The sequence below is a fragment of the Pristiophorus japonicus genome, chromosome 1 (assembly GCF_044704955.1).
Source record: "Pristiophorus japonicus isolate sPriJap1 chromosome 1, sPriJap1.hap1, whole genome shotgun sequence".
Lineage (NCBI taxonomy): Eukaryota > Metazoa > Chordata > Chondrichthyes > Pristiophoridae > Pristiophorus > Pristiophorus japonicus.
The window spans coordinates 14,997,444-15,025,106 of NC_091977.1; the positions used below are offsets into that span (position 1 = coordinate 14,997,444).

General features: G+C 47.5%; 1 protein-coding gene across 2 annotated transcripts in view; it reads left to right on the top strand.

Moving 5' to 3' along the window:
* The window catches only part of cfap99 (cilia and flagella associated protein 99), a 392,086-nt gene extending 370,046 nt beyond the window's left edge, over positions 1-22,040 (top strand). For both annotated transcript variants that reach the window (XM_070894010.1, XM_070893926.1), the window contains one exon: positions 21,185-22,040. In XM_070894010.1, coding sequence (XP_070750111.1) covers positions 21,185-21,295 — 111 coding nt within the window. In that variant the 3' untranslated portion in view covers positions 21,296-22,040. The remainder of the gene's footprint in view (positions 1-21,184) is intronic.
* Positions 22,041-27,663: the final 5,623 nt, after the last annotated feature.

The window sequence follows — 27,663 nt, forward strand, 5'->3', positions numbered from 1 at the left end:
TGCCCTTTTTCCGCATAAACGCAAGACATATACAAAAAGGTGTTTACATAGAAACATAAACATAGAAAATAGGTGCAGGAGCAGGCCATTCAGCCCTTCTAGCCTGCACCGCCATTCAACGAGTTCATGGCTGAACATGAAACTTCAGTACCCACTTCCTGCCATCACGCCATACCCCTTGATCCCCCGAGTAGTAAGGACTTCATCTAACTCCCTTTTGAATATATTTAGTGAATTGGCCTCAACTACTTCCTGTGGTAGAGAATTCCACAGGTTCACCACTCTCTGGGTGAAGAAGTTTCTCCTTATCTCGGTCCTAAATGGCTTACCCCTTATCCTTAGACTGTGACCCCTGGTTCTGGACTTCCCCAACATTGGGAACATTCTTCCTGCATCCAACCTGTCCAAACCCGTCAGAATTTTAAACGTTTCTATGAGGTCCCCTCTCACTCTTCTGAACTCCAGTGAATACAAGCCCAGTTGATCCAGTCTTTCTTGATAGGTCAGTCCCACCATCCCGGGAATCAGTCTGGTGAATCTTCGCTGCACTCCCTCAATAGCAAGTATGTCCTTCCTCAAGTTAGGAGACCAAAACTGTACACAATACTCCAGGTGTGGCCTCACCAAGGCCCTGTACAACTGTAGCAACACCTCCCTGCCCCTGTACTCAAATCCCCTCGCTATGAAGGCCAACATGCCATTTGCTTTCTTAACCGCCTGCTGTACCTGCATGCCAACCTTCAATGACTGATGTACCATGACACCCAGGTCTCGTTGCACCTTCCCTTTTCCTAATCTGTCACCATTCAGATAATAGTCTGTCTCTCTGTTTTTACCACCAAAGTGGATAACCTCACATTTATCCACATTATACTTCATCTGCCACGCATTTGCCCACTCACCTAACCTATCCAAGTCACTCTGTAGCCTCATAGCATCCTCCTCGCAGCTCACACTGCCACCCAACTTAGTGTCATCCGCAAATTTGGAGATACTACATTTAATCCCCTCGTCTAAATCATTAATGTACAATGTAAACAGCTGGGGCCCCAGCACAGAACCCTGCGGTACCCCACTAGTCACTGCCTGCCATTCCGAAAAGTACCCATTTACTCCTACTCTTTGCTTCCTGTCTGACAACCAGTTCTCAATCCACGTCAGCACACTACCCCCAATCCCATGTGCTTTAACTTTGCACATTAATCTCCTGTGTGGGACCTTGTCGAAAGCCTTCTGAAAGTCCAAATATACCACATCAACTGGTACTCCTTTGTCCACTTTATTGGAAACATCCTCAAAAAATTCCAGAAGATTTGTCAAGCATGATCTCCCTTTCACAAATCCATGCTGACTTGGACCTATCATGTCACCATTTTCCAAATGCGCTGCTATGACATCCTTAATAATTGATTCCATCATTTTACCCACTACTGAGGTCAGGCTGACCGGTCTATAATTCCCTGCTTTCTCTCTCCCTCCTTTTTTAAAAAGTGGGGTTACATTGGCTACCCTCCACTCGATAGGAACTGATCCAGAGTCAATGGAATGTTGGAAAATGACTGTCAATGCATCCGCTATTTCCAAGGCCACCTCCTTAAGTACTCTGGGATGCAGTCCATCAGGCCCTGGGGATTTATCGGCCTTCAATCCCATCAATTTCCCCAACACAATTTCCCGACTAATAAAGATTTCCCTCAGTTACATGGAGCTCTCGCCTTTGTCTTCCTTCCCGTGCACCAAAACTGTCATATATCAACACTATTATGCAGACAGTAGCATACAGACACAGTCTCATCTTATAAATAGTCCAATTATTTAGCTGATAAAAAGAGTTCTGTTTTCACGTTTCCCTTCAGGTCTCCGTCAGTGTATTTGGCTGTCTGACAGGTAAGAGTTCAAACTGATCCTCCTTCAACTGCCTTGTTCAGCTATAGGGAGGAGGAGATCTGGAACAGAAACAGGAATTAGACTAACCAGCAAAATTTGTTTAAATGGTGATGAGCTTGCAGTGGTGCAGGTGAACCCAGGCACTTTTCCCCTCAACCTTGGCTGCAGTGGGGGTAGTGAGTGATACCTAAAAAGGCCCCTCCTATTGTGGCTCTAATCCCTTCCGAATCCATACTTCCCTGGTGCCACGAGGGACAATTCGGGTAAAACTGGGAGGTCGAGGTGAGCATCTTGAACCTGGTTGTGAACTAGTCGCAGAGCCTGAGTCAGAGAAAGAACATAGGTGGTCATCAGTCCAGCTGAGATCTCATATCTAGGAACAATTTCCCTCATTAACACCTTAACAACAGTCTGAGTCTTATTGTCCAGGTTAGGGTAGGCTTCAATCCATCTGCTAAACACATCTACTATTACTAACACATATCTGTAACACTGAACTTTTTGCAACTCAATGTAGTCCAACTGAAATGTCTCAAAGGGACCTTCGGGTAGGGGCGTTTTACCCCAATCACAGGGGACTCCCTTCCCTGGATTATGTTGCTGGCCAACCAGGCAACGACTACTGATGTTCTGGGTGAGCGCCTGGAGTTTAGGGTGCCACCAAGTAGCCAAAAGTATGTCACTCGTGGTCCTTGCTCCACAATGAGTAGCAAAATGCAGACATTCTATAACCCATGAGGCCAACTCGTCAGACATGCAAGTCTGTTCCGTGGGAGTGGTCCAGAGTTTAGAAACATTGTCATAAGTACATGCATAATATTTCCACAACAGTTTATCTTTTTCAGGAGCGTCCCCCTGTGCTTTTATAACATCTTGGATGGTTGGCATTGGTTTTTCCGAGGCTAACTTATCCTTCGCAGGATTTTTAGTCTGACTCATAATTTTGGGCACTACCATCTGTTGGTCACGAGAGGCCTGTTTGGCCTCTTGGTCAGGACAACGATTCCCTATATCAACCAGAGAATTTCCGGTAGGTTGGGCGGTACATTTGACAATGGCAATGCGTTTGGGGAACATGAGGGCTTGCAACAAATCAGATACTAGCTGTTTGAGATATCTCATTCCCCTGTGAGGTTAGGAATCCCCTATTTTTCCATAATTGTCCGAAATCATGCGCCACCCCAAAGGCATACCTAGAGTCGGTATAGATATTGACTTTGAGATCTTTGGCCAAGATACAGGCTTGGGTGAGGGCGAATTGTTGAGCAGAATTCCAAGACCTGATTCTCCTGGTTTACTATGGCGTATCCTGAGATTCGTGTATCTTCTGGATTAATAGAAGTACTTCCGTCAACATACATAAACAATCATGACTGGGTTCTTCCTCATCTTGGGGTGGCTCAGTAAGAATACAGTCTGGATCTTCCATCAACTAAATCTTCCCTGACTGATGTGGCCTCTTAAATTAAAGATAAGCAATCATGACTGGGTTCTTCCTCATCTTGGGGTGGCTCAGTAAGAAAACAGGCCGGATTAATTGCAGTACAGTGCCGAAAAGTCAGTTTAGGATTGCCTGTGATTTCAGTGGGTTCTGTCGGATAGAGGGCCAGTCCACATTGCCCTGCACTGGGATCTCAATTAATGGGAGTATAACCCACTTCGGAGGGGTCCTCTGCCCACACATGAGGATCCACATAGTCAGGTATGTCCGAGCCAGTATGATGCTGTAGAGTCGTTAAGACCTTCTCGGGGTCCCCATGAAATTGGACTGTTCGGCCATGTTTTACGATTTGCACATCCCGGCTGGTAGGGTCAGCCTCATCTATGGCCTTGCGTACCATAACTCCCAAATCTTTAGCATGGTGAGGGGCTAATACTTCACGAGCAATATGCGGTGCCATTGTTAGGGGCTGTTTCCACAGATTCTTATCCACTTCCACAAAATCTGCCTCTCTTTCCAGTCCAGTCACTCTAGCCCTTAATAGAATTCCCTTCACTTCCCCTTCGTGATCCTGATAAAAGTTCTGCAGGTCCTGATTCTTTCCACTGGGATCGTATGCTAGGGTCACGTGATGGGGTGCCTGCGGCAGGTCCAGAGACCACCACTGAGGGGTTCTAGTGGTATAATACTGCCGCTTAAGGGTTTCCTGTTTTACAATAATCCCATTATCTCCACACTCCAAATGCAACTGGAATTTGCAAAGGAGGTCTCTAGCCATCAAGTTACAGTCCAGATTGGTTGTGATAACAACTCGATGTTCCACCGATTCTTCCTGGTAACCCATTTTAACCGGTTCTGACACTGGGAATGTCGAGATTTGTCCCAGGAATCCTGAAAGTTCCTGTGTTTCAGTAGAAGCAGGGAGTTTAAGCTTTGATTGTACAGAAGACATGAAGGCTCCCGTATCTATCAAAAAGGGTTGCCACTCATTCAGAATGGGTTCGTCGTCCGGGGAAGATCCCTGCACAATCAAGCTGCGTAGTCAATCGGGGGACAATTGAACAAAGGGGTTGTTCTGGGAGAAGTTAGTGTAAGATCCTCCTCTCCCCCCTTGCCCCCCTCCTCTTCCTCCTCTTCCTTTTCCATGCTGACGGTAGGGGCAATTTTTATTCCAATGTCCTTCCTGCCCACAATTAAAACAGTCAATTCCTCTTACCCAGTCCCGGCCTCTTCCCATACCATGCCGGGGACAATAGGGAGGTTTATTAGCAGGGCTCGGGCCGTTTGGTTGTTTAGTATAACCGTATCCTTGCTTATCCATCCAATCCTGTATGCAACACTGCGGTTCTATTGATCCTTCCTCCCGAGATGGCTCTTCCTTTCTAGTCACGTATTCAGTCTTGACCCGGGTTGGGGGCGCACCTCCCCCCTCCCCTTTCTTTTTCTGCCAATAATATCTAACTGCCCTTTCCATCTGTCCGGATAGCGTGAGCAATCAAATAGTTGTTTGAAGATCACAGACATCTATAGAGAGGTGGTCTGCAGCTTGTTGTGCATCAGAGTTTGGCATTGGTCTGACAGGGAATTGGTGTCGGGACTTTGGGATCTTGGAAATCATTTCTAGGCCGGAGGATGTTTCAGAACTGTCTGACTGCTTGACAGTTCTGCGTCTTGATCGGCGGGGGTGTTTGCTATGTCTTTCACAACTTGGACTGGTAGGTTGACTAGAAGATTTACGGGACTGTTTGTGATGTTGAGATATAGTTCTGCCCTTTCGAGTGTGAGATCTGGTCCTTTCGGCTATATTGCCTGTGAACTGGGGGTCCGAATCGCTATCAGAGGATGAGGAGTCAGTTTGGGTTTGTTGCTTTGGTGATATGTGGTTGTTCCTAACTCTTTTTACCGGAGTGTTAGGTGGAGGGTGTTGGGAAGAGGACTGGAGCAAGAGGCCAGGGGGTGCGGGAGGCGCTGTTGGGCGCTGAGTCAGTGGCCACTCATCAATTTCATCATCAGCCTCGGTTAACACAAAGCCAGCCATTTTAACTTGTAGTTGATCAATACCTTTCTCAGAGGTCCCAGAGGATCTCTTAGCAAGTTTCTCGTGCGCACATTCATTCTTTTTTTTTAAAGACGTCTACAGTTTTAACATGTGTTCCCTCTGTCAATGCAAGTCCTAATTTAATAGCATTTGTTTGCCAACTCGATAGAAGTGATGCATCTTTTAATTTCTGACAATAATGTCGCCAGGTTGCAATTAAATTTTTTTATCCCCTTTTCCTCGTCCCCTTCTCCAAATTAATCCCTGTGCTTTTTTTTTACCTCTACGCTTCTAGTGTCACTTAGAGGCCACTGGTCATCCCCTAATAATTTGTTCAGGGCTCCTGATAATTTTCTAAAGTCTTCAGCTCTTTCAGGGAATTCCTCACATAGCTTTTGTAGCGGATTATCCGCATCCGTGGTTTTATCTAACTGATTACCCATTTTCACACTGCCCCTCGTATTACTGTGTCGCTACGCGTTCGTGTCGTCATGCAATTTAAACAAACTTAAAAATAGACACAGACTTTACAGAACTAACACGGACTTTAACTAACTCCAAATAACCAAACTTTACTAATGGTAACACTTACCCGCGTCGCCGCGCGATTTCAATACTAAACTACCACGTCGCCTCGCAGTTCACGTCGCCGCGCAATCCGCGTTGCCTCGCAGTTCACGTCGCCGCGCAATCCGCGTCGACCCGTGGCTCGCGTCGCCGCGCGAGTTAAGATACTTTAAACTTTAAAAGATAAACAAGGACTTCTAACACTTACCCGCGTCGCCGCGCGGTTCGCGTCGCCGCGCGATTTCAATACTTAAAACTTTACTTAAAACTCTAAACACTTTAAGACTTACAGACTTACTGCCATTAGCACTGACTTTCGCGATTCGCGTTGCTGCGCCTCTGCGTCACTACGCGTCGGCGTCACTGTGCGTTTACGTCACCGCGTGTCTACGTCACTGCGCGTTGACGTCACTGCGCGTTCGCTTCACTGCACGTTTACGTCACTACGCGTTCGCTTCGGCCCTACCTTCCGAGTTGCTGCGGGGGTTTTTTTTTTAAATTCAATCAGAGCCTAGACGGGCCAAGTGATATTCAAGGTCCCTTCGTCGTACCTGAGTTGAACACCTATCCTCTATTTAAATCCCCATTTTATTCCCTGTGAGCATAATTTTCTAATTTTGATTTCTTATGAGCCTCAATTAATTTCTTTTAGTCTCCAAATTTCCCTATCCTTTCGCGTTACTGCGCAGTTTAAATCCAATCAGTCAATGAAAGCCCTAATTTAATGGAGTTTTTCTGCCAACTGGACAGGAGTGATTTTTTTTTTTACTGCAGTGGAATTTTTTCCATAATTTAAAATCTCAGAACAATTTTTTTTTTAGCACCTATTTAGTACGTTACTTTTTTTGTATAACTAGAGAGAAGTCTGGCACGTAGGCTGTGGACTGCTTTTCGTTATCTCAATTGTTCCAGCCTCAAGGTCGTGTTATTTAATATAATTTTTTTTTTTTAAATCCTTTTGAATCCATCTCAGTTGTTTTGCTGTGCCTTCTCTGAATGTTTGCTTTCAACAAGTTTTTCTTTTTTTTTTAACCACCGGGACCATGTAATTTTTTCTTTTTTAACAAATCTATCCTTTGGGCATTTCCTGGCTCCGCAACTTATCATCCGAATATACGTAATTCAATAAGGTTCACACTCTTAAACTTCCCACATACAGGACAACACTACGAAGGGTTAAAACAAACTTTCATTCTGTTTGAGATAAAACAAACCACAACTCCCCGGCTTTTTTTTTTACAGTAAAAGTCACAGAAGCATTTCTCATTTAAACAGACATTCACAAGAGTCTCTTTTCTTTCCTATTAAATTTTTTTGGATCCATGATTGATCATCTATCCCTATCTAGCTCTAACTATCTTTCCAAGTCGCCGCTTGGTTTGCGTCATCGCGCAATTTCCCTATCTCTATCCCTATTCTAAGTTTGAAAGGTATTCACCAGATTGTCCTGGATCTCGTTCAGACACTACCTGAGAACCAGCGAGTGGCTAAACTTTCCTCAGACTTTTGAAACCGGGGGAAACTGGAGCAGTATTGAAATAATACTCACTCCAGTGGCCATTTTCCCCTCGTCTCGTCCAAGGCTAGTCTGGCTCTTAATTCGCAAGTTTTCGGCAGTCGTTCGTTGAGATCCCACTTCTGACACCAAATGTTAATTCCTGGATTCTTTTACTTCAATCTGGTTCAGTAAAATTACTGAGTCGAATACCTCTTGTGCTTTGAACAAAGCAGTCTTTATTACCGGCCAGTAAGACCTATCAGACAGAAGATATACTCTCTGGATAGAGCGTACACACTCCCTACGGATAGGTGAAATTACATCGTAAAGCGTTAACAGTTATACAGTTTTGAAATCAGATAACAAAATACAAATGGATTGACAGTCTAACTCAGCCACTCATTAGTCAATCTATATGAGATGTTCTTCTTGAAAGCTCAAGTATTGCCTCTAAATGTTTCAATCTAATGGTGTGACTATTTACTGAGACCTTGCAATTCTGCAGATGTATTTCATGTTACAATTATATATTATTGGCAGGATTAGTGACTTGAAACCTTGAGACAGACTGTTAGCTATGCTGATGTTGCACTATTTGCAATCTGACATTATCCCAGCTATTCTTCCATGGCTTATACATTTTCATATATCCCGTTTACTTTACTGTCCTTAATTCCATATATTCCGTTCAGATATCCACACCAGCACTGATCCCTGTGGCACACCACTAACCACTGATTCCCAACCCGAAAAGGACCCATTTATCCAGACTCTGCTTTCTGTTCGCCAGCCAATTCTCTATCCATGCTAATACATTTCCTCTGACTCCGCATACCTCTATCTTCTGCAGTAACCTTTTGTGTGGCACCTTATCGAATGCCTTTTGGAAATCTAAATACACCACATCCATCGGTACACCTCTATCCACCATGCTCGTTATATCCTCAAAGAATTCTAGTAAATTAGTTAAACATGATTTCCCCTTCATGAATCCATGCTGCGTCTGCTTGATTTGCACTATTCCTATCTAGATGTCCCGCTATTTCTTTCTTAATGATAGTTTCAGGCATTTTCACCACTACAGATGTTAAACTAACCGGCCTATAGTTACCTGCCTTTTGTCTGCCCCCTTTTTTAAACAGAGGTGTTACATTAGCTGCTTTCCAATCCGCTGGTACCTCCCCAGAGTCCAGAGAATTTTGGTAGATTATAACGAATGCATCTGCTATAACTTCCGCCATCTCTTTTAATACCCTGGGATGCATTTCATCAGGACCAGGGGACTTGTCTACCTTGAGTCCCATTAGCCTATCCAGCACTACCCCCCTAGTGATAGTGATTGTCTCAAGGTCCTCCCTTCCCACATTCCTATGACCAGCAATTTTTGGCATGGTTTTTGTGTCTTCCACTGTGAAGACCGAAGCAAAATAATTGTTTAAAGTCTCGGCCATTTCCACATTTCCCATTATTAAATCCCCCTTCTCATCTTCTAAGGGACCAACATTTACTTTAGTCACTCTTTTCCATTTTATATATCTGTAAAAGCTTTTACTATCTGTTTTTATGTTTTGCGCCAGTTTACCTTCGTAATCTCTTTCCTTTCTTTATTGCTTTTTTAGTCATTCTTTGCTGTTGTTTAAAATTTTCCCAATCTTCTAGTTTCCCACTAACCTTGGCCACCTTACACGCATTGGTCTTTGATTTGATACTCTCCTTTATTTCCTTGGTTATCCACGGCTGGTTATCCCTTCTCTTACCACCCTTCTTTTTCACTGGAATATATTTTTGTTGCGCACTATGAAAGAGCTCCTTAAAAGTCCTCCACTGTTCCTCAATTGTGCCATCGTTTAGTCTGTGTTTCCAGTCTACTTTAGCCAACTCTGCCCTCATCCCACTGTAGTCCCCTTTGTTTAAGCATAGTATGCTCGTTTCTGACACAACTTCCTCACCCTCAATCTGTATTACAAATTCAACCACACTGTGATCACTCATTCCGAGAGAATCTTTTACTAGGAGATCGTTTATTTTTCCTTTCTCATTACACAGGACCAGATCTAAGATAGCTTGCTCCCTTGTAGGTTCTGTAACATACTGTTCGAAGAAACAATCCCGTATGCATTCTATGAATTCCTCCTCCAGGCTACCCCGTGCGATTTGAGTTGACCAATCAATATGTAGGTTAAAATCCCCCATGACTACTGCCGTTCCTTTTTCACACGCCTCCATTATTCCCTTGATTATTGCTCGCCCCACCGTGAAGTTATTATTTGGGGGCCTATAAACTACGCCCACCAGTGACTTTTTCCCCTTACTATCTCTAATCTCCATCCACAATGATTCAACATTTTGTTCATTCGAGCCAATATCGTCTCTCACAACTGCCCTGATATCATCCTTTATTAACAGAGCTACCCCACCTACTTTCCCTTCTTGTCTATCTTTCCGAATCGTCAGATACCCCTGTATGTTTAATTCCCAGTCTTGGCCACCCTGCAACCATGTTTCTGTAATAGCCACCAAATCATACCCATTTGTAATGATTTGTGCCGTCAACTCATTTATTTTATTTCGAATGCTACGTGCGTTTATGTAGAGTGTTTTAATCCTAGTTTTTAAACCATGATTTTTAGTTTTGACCCCTCCTGCAGCCCCTTTATATTCAGTGGCCCTTTTTGTTTTTTGCATTGGGTTTCTCTGCCCTCCACTTTTACTCATCTCCTTTCTGTCTTTTGCTTTTGTCTCCTTTTTGTTTCCCTCTGTCTCCCTGCATTATTTCCCATCCCCCTGCCATATCAGTTTAACTCCTCCCCAACAGCACTAGCAAACACTCCCCCTAGGACATTGGTTCCGGTCCTGCCCAGGTGCAGACCGTCCGGTTTGTACTGGTCCCACCTCCCCCAGAACTGGTTCCAATGCCCCAGGAATTTGAATCCCTCCCTGCTGCACCACTGCTCAAGCCACATATTCATCTGCGCTATCCTGCGATTCCTACTCTGACTAGCACGTGGCACTGGTAGCAATCCTGAGATTACTATTTTTGAGGTCCTACTTTTTAATTTAGCTCCTAGCTCCTTAAATTCGTCTCGTAGTATCTCATCCCTTTTTTTACCTATGTCGTTGGTACCAATGTGCACCACGACAACTGGCTGTTCTCCCTCCCTTTTTAGAATGTCCTGCACCCGATCAGAGACATCCTTGACCCTTGCACCAGGGAGGCAACATACCATCCTGGAGTCTCGGTTGCGGCTGCAGAAACGCCTATCTATTCCCCTTACAATCGAATCCCCTATCACTATCGCTCTCCCACTCTTTTTCCTGCCCTCCTGTGCAGCAGAGCCAGCCACGGTGCCATGAACCTGGCTGCTGCTGCCCTCCCCTGATGAGTCATCCCCCTCAACAGTACTCAAAATGGTGTATCTGTTTTGCAGGGGGATGACCGCAGGGGACCCCTGCACTACCTTCCTTGCACTGCTCTTCCTGCTGGTCTTCCATTCCCTAGCTGGCTGTGGACCCTTCAGCTGTGGCAAGACCAGGTCGCTACACGTGCTACTCACGTCATTCTCAGCATCGTGGATGCTCCAGAGTGAATCCACCCTCAGCTCCAATTCCGCAACGCGGACCGTCAGGAACTGGAGGCGGATACACTTCCCGCACACGTAGACGTCAGGGACACCAGAAGTGTCCCTGAGTTCCCACATGGTACAGGAGGAGCATATCACGTGACCGAGCTCTCCTGTCATGACTTAACCCTTAGATACACTTAAATTGGCAACAACAATGTTAACAGGTTACTTACTGTTATAGGAGAGAAAAAAGAAAAACTACTCACCAATCCAGCCAATCACTTACCCCCTTGGCTGTGACGTCACCTTTCTGTTTCTTTCTACTTCTTCTTTGCCTTCTCCCTGTAGCTGCACAAGTACGCCTCACCAACAGACTCACACTGCTCCCGATTGCCGCCGACGCTGGGCCCCGGACTCCCTGCTGTTCCTTTTATAGTCCTCACCAACGGACCTCCTCGACGCTGCTCCCGACTGCCGCCGACGCCCTTCAAGCCTGCACCGCCATTCAATATGATCATGCAACTTCAGTACCCCACACTCGCTTTCTCTCCATATACCCCCTGATCCGCTCAGCAGTAAGGGGCACATCTGACTCCCTCTTGACTATATCCAACGAACCGGACTCCATAACTTTCTGTGGTAGATAATTCCACAGATTCACCACTCTCTGGGTGAAAACGTTTCTCCTCATCTCGGTCCTATATGGCTTACCCCTTATCCTTAGACTGTGACCCCTGGTTCTGGACTTCCCCAACATCAGGAACATTCTTCCTGCATCTAACCTGTCCAGTCCCGTCAGAATTTTATATGTTCCTATGATATCCCCTCTCATTCTTCTAAATTCCAGTGAGTATAAGCCTAGCCAATCCAGTCTTTCCTCATATCAGTCCTATATGGCTTACCCCTTATCCTTAGACTGTGACCCCTGGTTCTGGACTTCCCCAACATCAGGAACATTCTTCCTGCATCTAACCTGTCCAGTCCCGTCAGAATTTTATATGTTCCTATGATATCCCCTCTCATTCTTCTAAATTCCAGTGAGTATAAGCCTAGCCAATCCAGTCTTTCCTCATATCAGTCCTGCCATCCCAGGAATTAGTCTGGTGAACCTTCGCTGCACTCCCTCAATAGCAATCATGTCCTTCCTCAGATTAGGAGACCAAAACTGCACACAATACTGAAGGTGTGGTCTCACCAAGGCCCTGTACAACTGCAGTAAGACCTCCCTGCTCCTATACTCAAATCCTCTCGCTATGAAGGCTAGCATGCCATTTACTTTCTTTACTGCCTGCTATACCTGCATGCCTACCTTCAGTGACTGATGTACCATGACACCCAGGTCTCTTTACACCTCCCCTTTTACTAATCTGTCACCATTCAGATAATAATCTGCCTTCCTGTTTTTGCCCCCAAAGTGGATAACCTCACATTTATCCACATTATACTACATCTGCCATGCATTTGCCCATTCACCTAACCTGTCCAAGTCACCCTGCAGTCTCTTAGCATCCTCCTCACAGCTCACACTGCCACCCAGTTTAGTGTCATCTGCAAACTTGGAGATATTCCATTCAATTCCTTTGTCTAAATCATTAATGTATATTGTAAATAGCTGGGGTCCCAGCACTGAACCTTGTGGCACTAGTCATTGCCTGCTATTCTGAAAAGGACCCGTTTATTCCCACTCTTTGCTTCCTGTCTGCCAACCATTTCTCTATCCACGTCAATACATTACCCCCAATACCATGTGCCTCAATTTTGCACACTAATCTCATGTGGGACCTTGTCAAAAGCCTTTTGAAAGTCCAAATACACCACGTCCACTGGTTCTCCCTTGTCCACTCTACTAGTTACATCCTCAAAAAACTCTCGAAGATTTGTCAAGCATGATTTCCCTTTCATAAATCCATGCTGAATTGGACCGATCCTGTCACTGCTTTCCAAATGTTCTGCTATTACATCTTTAATAATTGATTCCATCATTTTCCCCACCACCGATGTCAAGCTAACCGGTCTATAATTCCCTGTTTTCTCTCTCCCTCCTTTTTAAAAAAAAGTGGGGTTACATTAACTACCCTCCAATCCATAGGTACTGATCCAGAGTCCATAGAATTTTGGAAAATGATCACCAATGCATCTACTATTTCTAGGGCCACTTCCTTAAGTACTCTGGGATGCAGATTATCAGGCCCTGGGGATTTATTAGCCTTCAATTCCATCAGTTTCCCTAACACCATTTCCTGACTAATAAGGATTTCCCTCAGTTCCGCCTTCCTGCTAGACCCTCGGTCCCCTAGTATTTTCGGGATGTTATTCGTGTCTTCCTTAGTGAAGACAGAACCAAAGTATGTGTTCAATTGGTCTGCTTTTTTCTTGTTCCCCATTATGAATCCACCTGATTCTGACTGCAAGGGGCCTACATTGGTCTTCACTAATCTTTTTCTCTTCACATAGCTATAGAAGCTTTTGCAGTCAGTTTTTATGTTCCCTGCAAGCTTCCCCTCATACTCTATTTCCCCCCTCCTAATTAGACCCTTAGTCCTCCTCTGCTGAATTCTAAATTTCTCCCAGTCCTCAGGTTTGCTGCTTTTTCTGGCCAATTTATATGTCTCTTCCTTGGATTTAACACTATCCCTAATTTCCCTTGTTAGCCATGGTGGAGCCACCTTTTCCGTTTTATTTTTACGCAAGACATGAATGTACAATAATTGTAATTCATCCATGAGATCTTTAAATGTCTGCCATTGCCTATCCACCATCAACCCTTTAAGTATCATTTGCCAGTCTATCCTAGTCAATTCACGTCTCATACCATCGAAGTTTCCTTTCTTTAAGTTCAGGACCCTAGTCTCCGAGTTAACTGTGACGCTCTCCATCTTAATGAAGTATTCTACCATATTATGGTCACTCTTCCCCAAGGAGCCACGCACGACCAGATTGCTAATTAATCCTCTCTCGTTACACAAGACCCAGTCTCGGATGGCCTGCTCTCTAGTTGGTTCCTTGACATATTGGTCGAGAAAACCATCCCTTATACACGTCAGGAAATCCTCCTCCACAGTATTGCTACCAGTTTGGTTAGCCCAATCAATATGTAGGTTAAAGTCACCCATGATAATTGCTGTACCCTTATTGCACGCGTCCCTAATTTCCTGTTTGATGCCATCTGCAACCTCCCTACTACTGTTTGGTGGTCTGTACACAACCACAACTATCATTTTCTGCCCTTTGGTGTCTCGCAGCTCTACCCATTTGGGGCCCAAGTTTCGGGTGGAGTTGCTCCTAGTTTTTTGGAGCAACTAGTTTAGTTTGGAGTATGTTAGAAATTGCAATTCTCGGATATTAGTTTGCTCCAGTTCTAGTGAGTTAGTTGAGGTTGGCTTTAGGTAAGGTACTTTTTTTTCAAAAGGGGGCGTGTCCAGCCACTCAGGCCTGTTTTGCAAGTTTCGGCAGTGAACTAACTTAGAATGGAGTAAGTGTCCACTTTTGTAAGTTCTGAAAAACCTTACCTAGAGTTAAGTTTAGTGCAAGCACAGCCAGAGACGGCAGGTGGGAAGCATTAAACACAAAGGACACATCAACATCACAACAGCGGGGGGTAAGCGAAGTTAGAGGATTTTCCATAAACACACTAAGCACTAAACAAAGCAGTACATTTAAAGCACCAAGCACTAAACAAAGCACAAAAAGTAATAAGCAATTAATTAATAAAAAATAGAAGGAACCCTGCACCTAAAGCACCAAGACCAAAGTAATAAGTAATCAATCAATAAAAAAATAGAAGTCCTACCTTTATGTGAAGGGAAGGTGTCTCGGTCAATGTCTCTCTCTGTAGTGTATCTCTCTCTCTCTGTATCTGACAGTGAGGGGTGCGGGGGGGGTGGGTGGATGTGTGTGTGTGTGTGGGGGGGTGGTGTGTGTGTGTGTGTGTGTGTGTGTGGGGGGGTGGTGTGTGTGTGTGTGTGTGTGTGTGTGTGTGTGTGGGGGGGGGGTGCGCGTGGGTGGGGGGGTGGGTGCGGTATGTGTGGGGCGGGTGTGTGCAGGGGGGTGTGTGTGGGGGGGGTGTGTGTGTGGGGGTGGTGTGTGTGTGGGGGTGGTGTGTGTGTGGGGGGGGTATGTGTGTGGGGGGGGGGTATGTGTGTGGGGGGGGGGTATGTGTGTGGGGGGGGTATGTGTGTGGGGGTGGTATGTGTGTGGGGGGGGGTGTGTGTGTGTGGGGGGGGTATGTGTGTGGGGGGGGGGTATGTGTGTGGGGGGGGGTGTGTGTGTGGGGGGGGTGGTGTGTGGGGGGGATGTTTGTGGGGGGGGGTGTGTGTGGGGGGGAGTGTGTGTGGGGTGGGTGTGTGTGGGGGGGGTGGTGTGTGGGAGGGGGGTATGTAAGGCTGGGGGGGAGGGTGTGTGAGGCTGGAGGGGGGGGGGGGTGTGTGGGTGTGTGAGGGGCGAAGAGGCTGGAAGGAGGCACTCCTGCTCTCTCCTCCGGCCCTTCGATCATTGAGTGCCCCCCAACCCACACTCCTCCATCCCTGTTGCCACGCTCTTCCCCCCCCCCCCCCCCCCCGTACCTACGCTCCCCTTCCCCCCCGGTACCCACGCTTCCCTTCCCCCCCCCCGGTACCCACGCTCCCCTTCCCCCCCCCCGGTACCCACGCTCTCCCGAGCCATTGCGCAGACGCACATGCTCCAGCGCGCCTGCGCAACGCTGCCGGCTCTGAGAAGAAGGCATGATCCCTAGCCCCGCCCCCCCCTTGCAGGCAGTCTCCTCCCCAGGGAGACTACGCCACTCCACACCATGGTTCCGGAGGACCGGAGAATTGCTGCAGAATATTCCGGCGCACCTTCGAGCCCAGGCAGGTCACGTAAGTCTCGGAGTTGCGTCGTTTTCACCAGATGCCGAAACTTGGGCCCATAGATTCTACATCATCCAAGCTCATGTCCTTCCTTGCGAATGCATTAACCTCCTCTTTCTTTTCCTTCCCCACGCTACCCCACTTCCTTTTCCTTCCTGTCTATCCTTCCTGAATATTGAATACCCCTGGATGTTGAGTTCCCAGTCTTGGTCACCCTGGAGCCACGTCTCCATAATCTCAATTACATCATATCCATTAATTCGTCCACCTTATTACGAATGCTCCTCGCATTGAGACTCAGAGCCTTCAGGCTTGTTTTTTTAACGCTCTGTCCTTTTAGAATTGTTATAATGTAGCCCTTTTTGATTTTAGCCCTTGATTTCTCTGCCCTCCAAACTTGCTTTTCTCCTTCCTACCTTTTGCTTCTGCCCCCTTTTTACTTCCCGCTGCCTCCCTGCATAGGTTCCTACCCCCCTGCCGTATTAGTTTAAACCCTCCCCAACAGCACTAGCAAACACTGCGCCTACGACATAGGTTCCGGTCTTGCCCAGGTGCAGACCGTCCGGTTTGTACTGGTCCCACCTCCCCCAGAACCGGTTCCAATGCCCCAGAAATTTAAATCCCTCCTCCTTGCACCATTCCTCAAGCCATGTATTAATCTGAACTATCCTGCGATTCCTACGCTGACTAGCACTTGGCACTGGTAGCAATCCTGAGATTACTACCTTTGAGGTCCTACTTTTTAAATTTAACTCCTAGCTCCCTAAATTCAGTTTGTCGGATCTCATCCTGTTTTTTACCTATATTGTTGGTACCTATATGCACCACAACAGCTGGCTGTTCCCCCTCCCCCTCCAGAATGCGCTGCAGCCGCTCCAAGACATCCTTGACCCTTGCACCAGGGAGGCAATATACCATCCTGGAGTCTAGTTTGCGGCCGCAGAAACGCCTGTCTGTTGCCCTTACAATGGAATCCCCTATCACTATAGCTCTGTCGCTCTTTTTCCTGCCCTCCTGCGCAGCAGAGCCACCCATGGTTTGTGATAATCATCTTCTGGGAGTGCTCATCTTTTCCTACCTGGAGGCAGACAGCATCATTTATTTGCTTCAACAGCACCATCTAGTGTCTATTTTCACACTGTTGTATATCATCTGCAAAACATACTGTTACTCAGAATTAAAGCAGCAAGCAGCACTTTCTTGCATACATTTTCCAAATTTTATAATTTATTTTTCTCCCTTTCCTCACCCATTACTGTAGTCTTCGCAGACCTAATTTGGCTCCCAGTCCCCCAATGCCTCAGATTTTGAGTTCTCACCCTTATGTTTAGATCCCTTTTATCTTTTTTTAGAAATTTACAGTGCAGGAGGGGAGTGTGTCTGTGTCAATCAAAAAAGAGCTATCCAGCCGAATCCCACTTTCTAGCTCTTGGTCCATAGCCCCTGAGATTACGGCACTTCAAATGAATATCCACGTATATTTTAAATGCAATGAAGGTTTAAGCCTCTACCACCCTTTCATGCAGTGAGTTCTAGACTCCCACCACCCTCTGGATGAAAAAAGTTATCAACTCCCCTCTAATTCTTCGACAGTTAAATTTAAAATCAATGCCCGCTGGTTAATGATCCTCTCTGCCCTGCTTTGGCTCAGCATCCAGCTGTGTCTCTCCCTAATTTTGTAACTGCCCTCCACACTCCCCGTACCTCTGATTCTGGCCTCTTATAATGCCTCCATCCCTTCGCCCCCACCATGGTCAGCCGTGCCTTCAGCCACTCAGGCCCTATGCTCTCTCTAAATCCCTCGGCCCCATCTGCTTTAAGATCCTCCTTAAACCACCTCTTTGACTAAACTTTTGGTCATCACTTCGAACATCCTTTTCAAGAACATAAGAACAAAGAGGAGTAGGCCATTCGGCCCCTCGAGCCTGCTCCACCATTCAGTGAGATCATGGCTGATCTTCTACCTCAACTCCATTTTCCTGCACTATCCCCGTATCCCTCGATTCCCTTAATATCCAAAAATCTATCAATTTCTGGCTTGAAAGACTGAGCCTCCACAGCCCACTGTGGTAGAGAATTCCAAAGATTCACCACCCTCTGAGTGAAGAAGTTTCATCTCATCTCAGTCCTAAATGTCTGACCCCTTATTCTGAGACTGTGACCCTTGGTTCTAGACTCCTGCATCTACCTTGTCAAGCCCTGTAAGAATTTTGTGTTTCAATGAGATCACCTCTCATTCTTCGGAACTCTAGAGAATATAGGCCTAATCTAGTCAATTGCTCAGCATCATTATTTTGATTATACCTGTGAACCGCCTGGAGGTGTTTTTCTGTGCTAAAGATGCCATATAAATGCAAACTGGTGTTGATTCTTACCCAGAGATTCCAGCTGGAAAAGTCCCTGTGTTGTGAGGTGAGAAGAACTAGCTTGGCTGTGATGGTTCCTGGTACACAGTGACCAAATTCTTTATATGCAAGCTGAGAAAGCAGGCTATTTCACCATTGGTTATCACAGTTGAACATTATCTGATCCTCGCCCAAAGTAGACTGGATAGCAATCATACGAACTACGACAGGTAAAGACTATCTGATTCATCGAGCCTGTTCCACACAATTGCGATAGCTTATGTATCACAACATATCCACTCCACCCCACCTGAACTCATATCATCATAGCCGGTCTCTCAAAGCGAGGATGACTTGCTTCCACGCCAAAAAGGAATGAGTTGGCAGGTGTTTCAATGAAGGATCTAATATTCAAGATCCCGAACTACATCTATGATCCTCTCGGGAGAGGCAAAAAAACACATTAAAAACCCAGGCCAATTTGTGAGAAAAAAAAAGAGGGAAATTCCTTTCCGACCCATCTAGGTGATCGAAACGAGAGCAGGAGATCACTCTGGCCTTGAATTCCCTGCAGTACCTACCTTCTGCAAGAGGTGATCTCCGCCGCAGCCAGAAACAAATCCAGCTTTCACAAAGGAATTCAGCGAGTCTGCATCCACCACATAAAACGACAGTTTGTTCCAGCGGTCTACTATTCTCTGGGAAAAGAACCACCTCCTGACGTCTAACCTAGATCTAGCCCTATACAAATTAAATTTGTGACCCCTGGTCCTGCTTAACCTATTTAGTTGAAATAAACTGTCAGCTGGAACACTGTCTATTCCCTTTAGCGCCTCAGTTTCGGGTGGAGTTGTTCCAATTTTCTTGGAGCAACTAGTTTAGTTTGGAGTATCTTAGAAATCGCAATTCTCGGCACTTAGTTTGCTCCAGTTCTAGTGAGTTAGTTTAGGATCATTTTAGTTGAGGTATTCTTTTTCAAAAAAGAGGGTGTGTCCAGCTACTTAGGCCTGTTTTGCAAGTTTTGGCAGCGAAAAATTACTCCAAACTAACTTAGAATGGAGTAAGTGTCCACTTTTGTAAGCTGAAAAACCTTACCTAGAGTTAAGTTTAGTGCAGGCTCAGCCAGAGACGGGTGAGAAGCATTAAACACAAAGGACACATCAACATCACAACGGCGGGGGGGAAAGGAAGTTAGAGGATTTTCCAAAGCACTAAACACCTTCACAACAACATTAAAAGAAGCAAAGTACATTTAAAGCACTAAGAAAAATAGAAGGAACCCTGCACCTAAAGCACCAAGACCAAAGTAATAAGCAACCAATCAATAACAAATAAAAAATAGAAGTCCTACCTTTTTGTGAAGGAAAGGTGTTTCTGTCAGCCTTTCTCCGTGTCTCTGTCTCTTTGTTTCTGACAGTGAGGGGTGGAATTGGGGGTGGTGGGGAGGAGGAGGGAGGGGTGAGGCTGAACGGAGGCACCCCTGCTCTCTCCTCCGTCCCTCCGATCATTCTTAACCCCGGACCCTCACTCCTCCGGCCCCCCCCAATTGGTATAGGCACCTCTGCTCTCCCCTCCAGCCCACCGATTATTTTTAACCCCGGACCCTCACTCCTCCGGCCCCCCAATTGGTATAGGTTATAGGTACCCCTACTCTCTCCTCCGGCCCTCCGATCATTTCAAGCGCACCCCAACCCACGCTCCTCCATCCCTTCCCATACTTCTCTCCCACCGATCACCTCCCCGGTCCGCACACCATTCAAAGACAGACTGGGGGAAAAACGCCCTGCTGAGCCATGGAGCCCAACGTGCATGCGCAATGCTGCCGGCACTCAGAAGAACGCTGATTCCTAGCCTCGCCCCCCCCTGCTGGCTGCGATCGAATTGCTCCGCCCCAGAGAGACTCCGCTGCGCCACGCCACGCTCCAGGACGACCGGAGAATTCCCCGGGAGGATTTCGGCGCACTTTTTTTCCCCCAGACAGGTTACGTAAATCACGGCGGTGCGCCATTTTCAGCAGCATCGGAAACTTGGGCCCAAAATCTTATAAACCTCAATCATATCCTCCCTAAGTCTACGCTGCTCTAAGGTATAGAGTTCCAACTCTTTTAGCCTATCTTGATAACGAAGATGCTTTAGACTTGGAATGAGTCCAGTGGCTCTCTTCTGTACACTTTCCAGATCCATCATGTGAGGAGGATGGAGGAACCGTGACTGATGACTTCCTCCTTAGCCGAGGGAGACTAATGCAGGTGTAGTACCCCAACTGCCAGCTGATCAAGATCAGCTAACTCACCTGTGGACGAGGCATCAAATGTATAATCACTGGGCCTGAATTACTTTGTATCACACTGCATGATGTATTTACCGAATGAGTCAGTAGGGGGACTCTCAATTTTAACATGTAAATAACAAAGACGTCACCAATGATATAAATACTTTAAAATCAGTGACCTAGTTGGTACATTGAGTTAATACACTGGTCTTTGACCTCAAAGTGTCTCCTATCAGTTAGCTGTAAAGATCTACGTGAAATAAGTATCTCGGTCCAATTCAGAGTGGCCTTGAGCCTAATTTAGTGTTGAACTGCCCCGAACAACACTAAATTAGCTGTGTCACTACAGGATAGACAAATATTGAAATCTACAAGGTAATGTTGAGGTGGGTGGAGACCAGGATTTTGGATTGCTCTAGCAACGAGCCAGCATAGACCCAGTGGGCCGAATGGCCACTTCCTCATGTGCTGTAAGCTTCTCTGGTTTGAGAAGTGCAAATGTCCTGTTGCCATAGTCGGGGAAGCTCACTTGACTTTGAGGTCGATGCACGCCATGGGGAAAAGGGAGATTTATCCTGCATCTAACCACACAGTACCTGAGATCTAAAAGTTACTTAGTTTCACAGGATTAACATCCCTCCTCTTGATAAAAATTCAGTAGAATAATCACAGATGGCGGTCACATCTGGTATATCTAATGGAATGTTTGTGTACAATTCTGTCTAGAGATTAAAGGAAGAACGTTGGTGGAGGAACCTGGAAACTAGCCGTGAACACAATGTCGAGCGGTTTAAACTTCGTAGCATGGCCGCTCAAGCGGCTGAGAAAGCATCCTAGTGCACTTCTGCTCAGTGGAGCGGGTGGTACATCATGACAGACAGGACATTTCCCCGAAACCCACTCCAAGCTAAATCTGCACTCTACCTTGAAGTAGTAATGTTATAATATATTTGTTGTTACAAAAACACCATGTAATAATGTTCCCAATAAATGTCATTTTAGTTCATAAGATAATTAAAATCTGCATCGGTTACGGTTTTAATACGCAACAGAAAACTTACAAATACAAAATTCTGATGAAAGGTCACAGACCTGAAATGTTAACTCTGTCTCCCCACACATTCTGAGTATTTCCAGCATTTTCTGTTCCTATTACAATTGAAAGTATGTACTGCAAGGAAACAGCTTTTGTGGACATATTTGTTGTCAATCTCTTTTAGCTGGGCTTTGTACAGATACTGTTGTGATAGTGCTTTTAAACTGTGACCCATGTCCATTAACAGCATTTATTCCTAGTCTTGCTAACCTTGTTTTTAATTGAATTGTAATTGCTTTCCCCCAGAAGGGGCTGGTGGAATATAATCAGTGAATCTGTCCAGCTGGTAACAACGTCAGCATTCATTAGTGCTATTGGCCAAACAGTTTCTTGGAATGTGTTCAAGAGCGGACAAAATTACCATATTTTGCGTAACAATTCTGATTGTACGATTCCCAGACCTTAAAATAATTTTGATGTCAGTTTCCGATTTAGGGACTTGTGGATATGCATAAAAACAGTATAAACAGAAAGAAACCCTTTGTATTCCCTCACCCATGGAATGAGTTTATTATTGGACAATATGATTATTGGTTCTCCATAAACACAGAGATTTGCAAAGAACTGTAACTTCAACCATGGCACAAAATGATTTAGCAGATGGTATTTAAACAGCACAATAATTTGTTAAAAAAAAAGACATTATGTATTATCTACACAGTGCTCACATTATTTTCAATTAACTCCTTGAATACGAAAGATACCAGCTTTATGATTACCAAACTATTACAAAGTAGTCATAAGAATGAACCAACATGCATTTCTAACACAGACATTATAATGTCAACTCAAAGAAACATGTAATACAGCAGTTTCTTTTGCCTACCATAGAATGTTTATTTTTCTCTCTTAGATTCATACATCACATACAATGACTCAGGTCAGAGGGTGGGCATTGGATTAAGTCCCACTTCTTTGACACTATGTGCCTTGTAACTGGTTGCATTAAATCTGATTTTATTTTCCGTACTCTAAGGTGGAGAGAGCAAAGCACTTGGACATCTGCAAATGAATGAACGCATAATCAGGAAGTTACAGCAGAGCAGAACTGCGCATAAATCCAAACGACCCATCAAAGAAAAAGACTTGCATTTCTATAGCGCCGTTCACGACCACCGGAAGTCCCAAAGCGCTTTACTGCCAATTAAATACTTTCTGATGTGTAGTCACTGCTGTAATGGAAACACGGCAGTCAATTTTCACACAGCAAGCTCCCACAAACAGCAATGAAATAATGCCCAGATAATCTGTTTTAGTGATGTTGTTTGGAGTGATAAATAAATAGTGACCAAGACACTGGGGATAACACCCCTGCTCTTCTTCAAAAGGGCCTGAGAGGGCACGTCTCATCCGAAAGACAGCACTTCTGATGGTGCAGCACTCCCTCAGCGTTGCACTGGAGTGTCAGCCTGGATTTTTTTGTGCTCAAGTCTCTGGATGGGACTTGAACCCACAACCTTCTGACTCGGAGGCAAGGGTGCTACTCGTCATCATCATAGGCGGTCCCTCGAACGAGGATGACTTGCTTCCACATGAGTTCACAGATGTTTCAATGAAGGACCCGATGTTCCAGTCCTGAACTCCAATTGAGGGGGTGGAAGATGTCTGTGCGTGGATTTTTTTTAAACGTGTGGTGACCATTGCACATCAGCCACCACATGGGCTCGACAGAGCTAGGCCTTTATCCAGTGACGACTGGAGACATGCTCTGCTGCACGGACCTAGTGTGGGCAGGTCCGTGCTGCCCCTGGGCCCTCGCCTCTTCTGGGCCCCGTACCCTCATTGCCGCACCTCTGCCACAATCTCTCGCCACTTCTCTGCCACAAACATTCACCGTACCTCAGGCCACGATCTCTCACCATTCCTCCGCCTAGTAAATATCAGCAGAAACCTACCTCAACTGTTCACCTGCTCCGTGTGTGGGAAGGGATTTAATCGATCAACCACCCTGCTGACACACCAGCGAGTTCAGGGGTGCAGGGTTTAGATTCTGATCTTGATCAGATCCAGGAGCTAATTTAGCTGAGGTGATAGTGGGGACACTATAATTGGTTTCATCATCCCTGGGCTAGGGAGCACATTTGAGAAGAGCTTCCACTTCTGACCATTATCCAATGACCTCTGCTGGAAGTGTTCATGTATGGACATCAGGTGAGGGGAGAATCATACTTGGCTATGGTGCCCCACAGGGTTTAATTCCCTGACAATATTTACTTTCTAGACTCGGTAGCGGGGAAGCTTTTAGAAACGATAATCACGGGACAAAATTAAGTCACTTGGACAAGTGTGGATTAATTAAGGAAAGCCACACAGATTTGTTAAAGTCAAATCATGTTTAACTAACTTGATTGAGTTTTTTTGATGAGGTAACAGAGGGTTGATGGGTGCAATGTGGTTGATGTGGCGTTTGATAAAGTGCCACATAATAGGCTGCCAGCAAAGTTGTAGCTCATGGAATAAAAGGGACAGTGCCAACATGGATGCGAAATTGGCTAAGTGACAGGAAACAGAGTAATGGCAAACGGTTGTTTATCGGACTGGAGGAAAGTACACAGTACGCTTTCCCTTGGATTGGTACTAGGACCACTGCTTTTCTTGATATACATCAATGACTTGGACTTGGGCGTACAGGTCACAATTTAAAAATTTGCAGATGACACAAAACTTGGAAGTGTAGTGAACAGTGAGGAGGACAGTGAAAGAATTTAAGAGGACATAGACAGGCTGGTAGAATGGACGGACACATGATGAAATTCAAAGCAGAAAAGTGTGAAGTGATACATTTTGGTAAGAAGAATGAGGAGAGGCAATATAAACTAAAGAGTACATTTCTAAAGGGGGTGCATGAACAGGTATATGTGCACAAATTGTTGAAAATGGCAGGGCAAGTTGAGAAAGTGGTTAAAAAAGCAGTCTAGATTCTGGGCTTCAAAAATAGAGGCATAGAGTACAAAAGCAAGGAAGTTATGATGAACCTTTATAAAACACTGATTCGGCCTCAACTGGAGTATTGTATCCACTTCTGGGCACCGCACTTTAGGAAGATATGAAGGCTTTAGAGATTTACAAAGACTGGTTCAACAACAGAAACTTGTATTTATATAGCGCCTTTAACAAAGTAAAACATCCCAAGCTGCTTCATGGGAGAAGGGGAGGGGGGGGGTGGAGAAGGGGAGGGGGGGGGGGTGGAGAAGGGGAGGGGGGGGGTGGAGAAGGGGAGGGGGGGGGTGGAGAAGGGGAGGGGGGGGGTGGAGAAGGGGAGGGGGGGGGTGGAGAAGGGGAGGGGGGGGGTGGAGAAGGGGAGGGGGGGGGGGGAGAAGGGGAGGGGGGGGGTGGAGAAGGGGAGGGGGGGGGTGGAGAAGGGGAGGGGGGGGGTGGAGAAGGGGAGGGGGGGGGTGGAGAAGGGGAGGGGGGGGGTGGAGAAGGGGAGGGGGGGGGTGGAGAAGGGGAGGGGGGGGGTGGAGAAGGGGAGGGGGGGGGTGGAGAAGGGGAGGGGGGGGGTGGAGAAGGGGAGGGGGGGGGTGGAGAAGGGGAGGGGGGGGGTGGAGAAGGGGAGGGGGGGGGTGGAGAAGGGGAGGGGGGGGGTGGAGAAGGGGAGGGGGGGGGTGGAGAAGGGGAGGGGGGGGGTGGAGAAGGGGAGGGGGGGGGTGGAGAAGGGGAGGGGGGGGTGGAGAAGGGGAGGGGGGGGGTGGAGAAGGGGAGGGGGGGGGTGGAGAAGGGGAGGGGGGGGTGGAGAAGGGGAGGGGGGGGTGGAGAAGGGGAGGGGGGGTGGAGAAGGGGAGGGGGGGTGGAGAAGGGGAGGGGGGGTGGAGAAGGGGAGGGGGGGGGTGGAGAAGGGGAGGGGGGGGTGGAGAAGGGGAGGGGGGGGGTGGAGAAGGGGAGGGGGGGGGTGGAGAAGGGGAGGGGGGGGGTGGAGAAGGGGAGGGGGGGGGTGGAGAAGGGGAGGGGGGGGGGGAAGGGGAGGGGGGGGGTGGAGAAGGGGAGGGGGGGGGTGGAGAAGGGGAGGGGGGGGGTGGAGAAGGGGAGGGGGGGGGGTGGAGAAGGGGAGGGGGGGGGTGGAGAAGGGGAGGGGGGGGGTGGAGAAGGGGAGGGGGGGGGTGGAGAAGGGGAGGGGGGGGGTGGAGAAGGGGAGGGGGGGGGTGGAGAAGGGGAGGGGGGGGTGGAGAAGGGGAGGGGGGGTGGAGAAGGGGAGGGGGGGTGGAGAAGGGGAGGGGGGGTGGAGAAGGGGAGGGGGGGTGGAGAAGGGGAGGGGGGGTGGAGGGGGGGGAGGGGGGTGGAGAAGGGGAGGGGGGGTGGAGAAGGGGAGGGGGGGTGGAGAAGGGGAGGGGGGGTGGAGAAGGGGAGGGGGGGGTGGAGAAGGGGAGGGGGGGGGTGGAGAAGGGGAGGGGGGGGGGGTGGAGAAGGGGAGGGGGGGGGTGGAGAAGGGGAGGGGGGGGGTGGAGAAGGGGAGGGGGGGGGGTGGAGAAGGGGAGGGGGGGGTGGAGAAGGGGAGGGGGGGGGTGGAGAAGGGGAGGGGGGGGGTGGAGAAGGGGAGGGGGGGGGGTGGAGAAGGGGAGGGGGGGGTGGAGAAGGGGAGGGGGGGGTGGAGAAGGGGAGGGGGGGGTGGAGAAGGGGAGGGGGGGGTGGAGAAGGGGAGGGGGGGGTGGAGAAGGGGAGGTGGGGGTGGAGAAGGGGAGGTGGGGGTGGAGAAGGGAGGTGGGGGTGGAGAAGGGGAGGTGGGGGTGGAGAAGGGGAGGTGGGGGTGGAGAAGGGGAGGTGGGGGTGGAGAAGGGGAGGTGGGGGTGGAGAAGGGGGGGTCCTTACTACACAGTATAAATGCACACGAGGCCTATGCTTGAGAGGTCAGTCTGTGACCGGTCCTTTATTCCTTAGCACTCAAGTGATGGAAGTGGGTGGAGCGTCCCCTTTTATACCTGAAGGTCCAGGTTAGGAGTGTCTCCCACCTAGTGGTCAGTGTTCTCACGGTGTACAACTTAGGTCAGTTTATACATGGGTTACAATGCTGGTTGAATACATGACATCACCTCCCCCCCCCAAAGTCTTATTGGGATCACAGGTTGAGTCTCTCTGGTGGTTTACGCTCCCTTCTGGAGCGCCTGAGTTGGGGCTCCAGTTGTTGGGCGCTGGCTTGAGTGTCTGCTGTTTGCAGTGCCTCAGGCCTGTCCGGACTGCCCAGTGACTGGGCTCTCCTCCCTTTGGTTCCGGTGTTCGGTCACCTGTGATGGAGTGAACTCTATCGATATCTTCCTGCTTCTTCTATGGGGTTGCTGAACCTCCTTTTTGTTTGATCCACATGTTTGCGGCAGATTTGTCCATTGGTAAGTTTAACTACCAGAATCCTATTTCCCTCTTTGGCAACCACAGTGCCTGCGAGCCATTTGGGCCCTGCAGCGTCGTTGGACAAAAACAGGATCATTTACATCAATACATCGCGCCCTCGCATTCCTGTCATGGTAGCGATATTGTGACTGGCGCCTGCTCTCGACAATTTTTTTCATGGTGAGGTGTATAAGGGATAATCGGGTTTCGAGCGTCCTTTTCATTAGTAGCTCTGCGGGTGGAACCCCTGTGAACGAGTGTGGTCGGGATCTATAGGCCAACAGAAGGTGTGATAAGCGGTTTTGTTGGGAACCTTCTTGGAATCTGAGCATCCCCTGTTTGATTATCTGCACTGCTCGTTCTGCCTGGCCGTTTGAGGCCGGCTTGAACGGTGCCGTTCTAACATGGTTAATTCCATTGCCTGCCATGAAGTCCTGGAATTCAGTTCTTGTGAAGCACAGGCCATTGTCGCTGACCAAGATGTCCGGTAGACCGTGGGCGGCGAACATTGCCCGTAGACTTTCTACCGTGGCAGAAGATGTGCTTGAATTTAAAATGTCACACTCGATCCATTTGGAGTAGGCATCTACTACAACCAAAAACATTTTCCCCATGAAAGGACCTGCGTAGTCCACATGGATGCGTGACCAAGGCTTGGCGGGCCATGGCCAGGGGCTAAGGGGGGCTTCCCTGGGCGCATGGCCCAGCTGGGCACACTTGTTGCACCTGCGAACACAAAGTTCCAGATCTGCGTCTATCCCTGGCCACCAAACGTGTGACCTGGCAATTG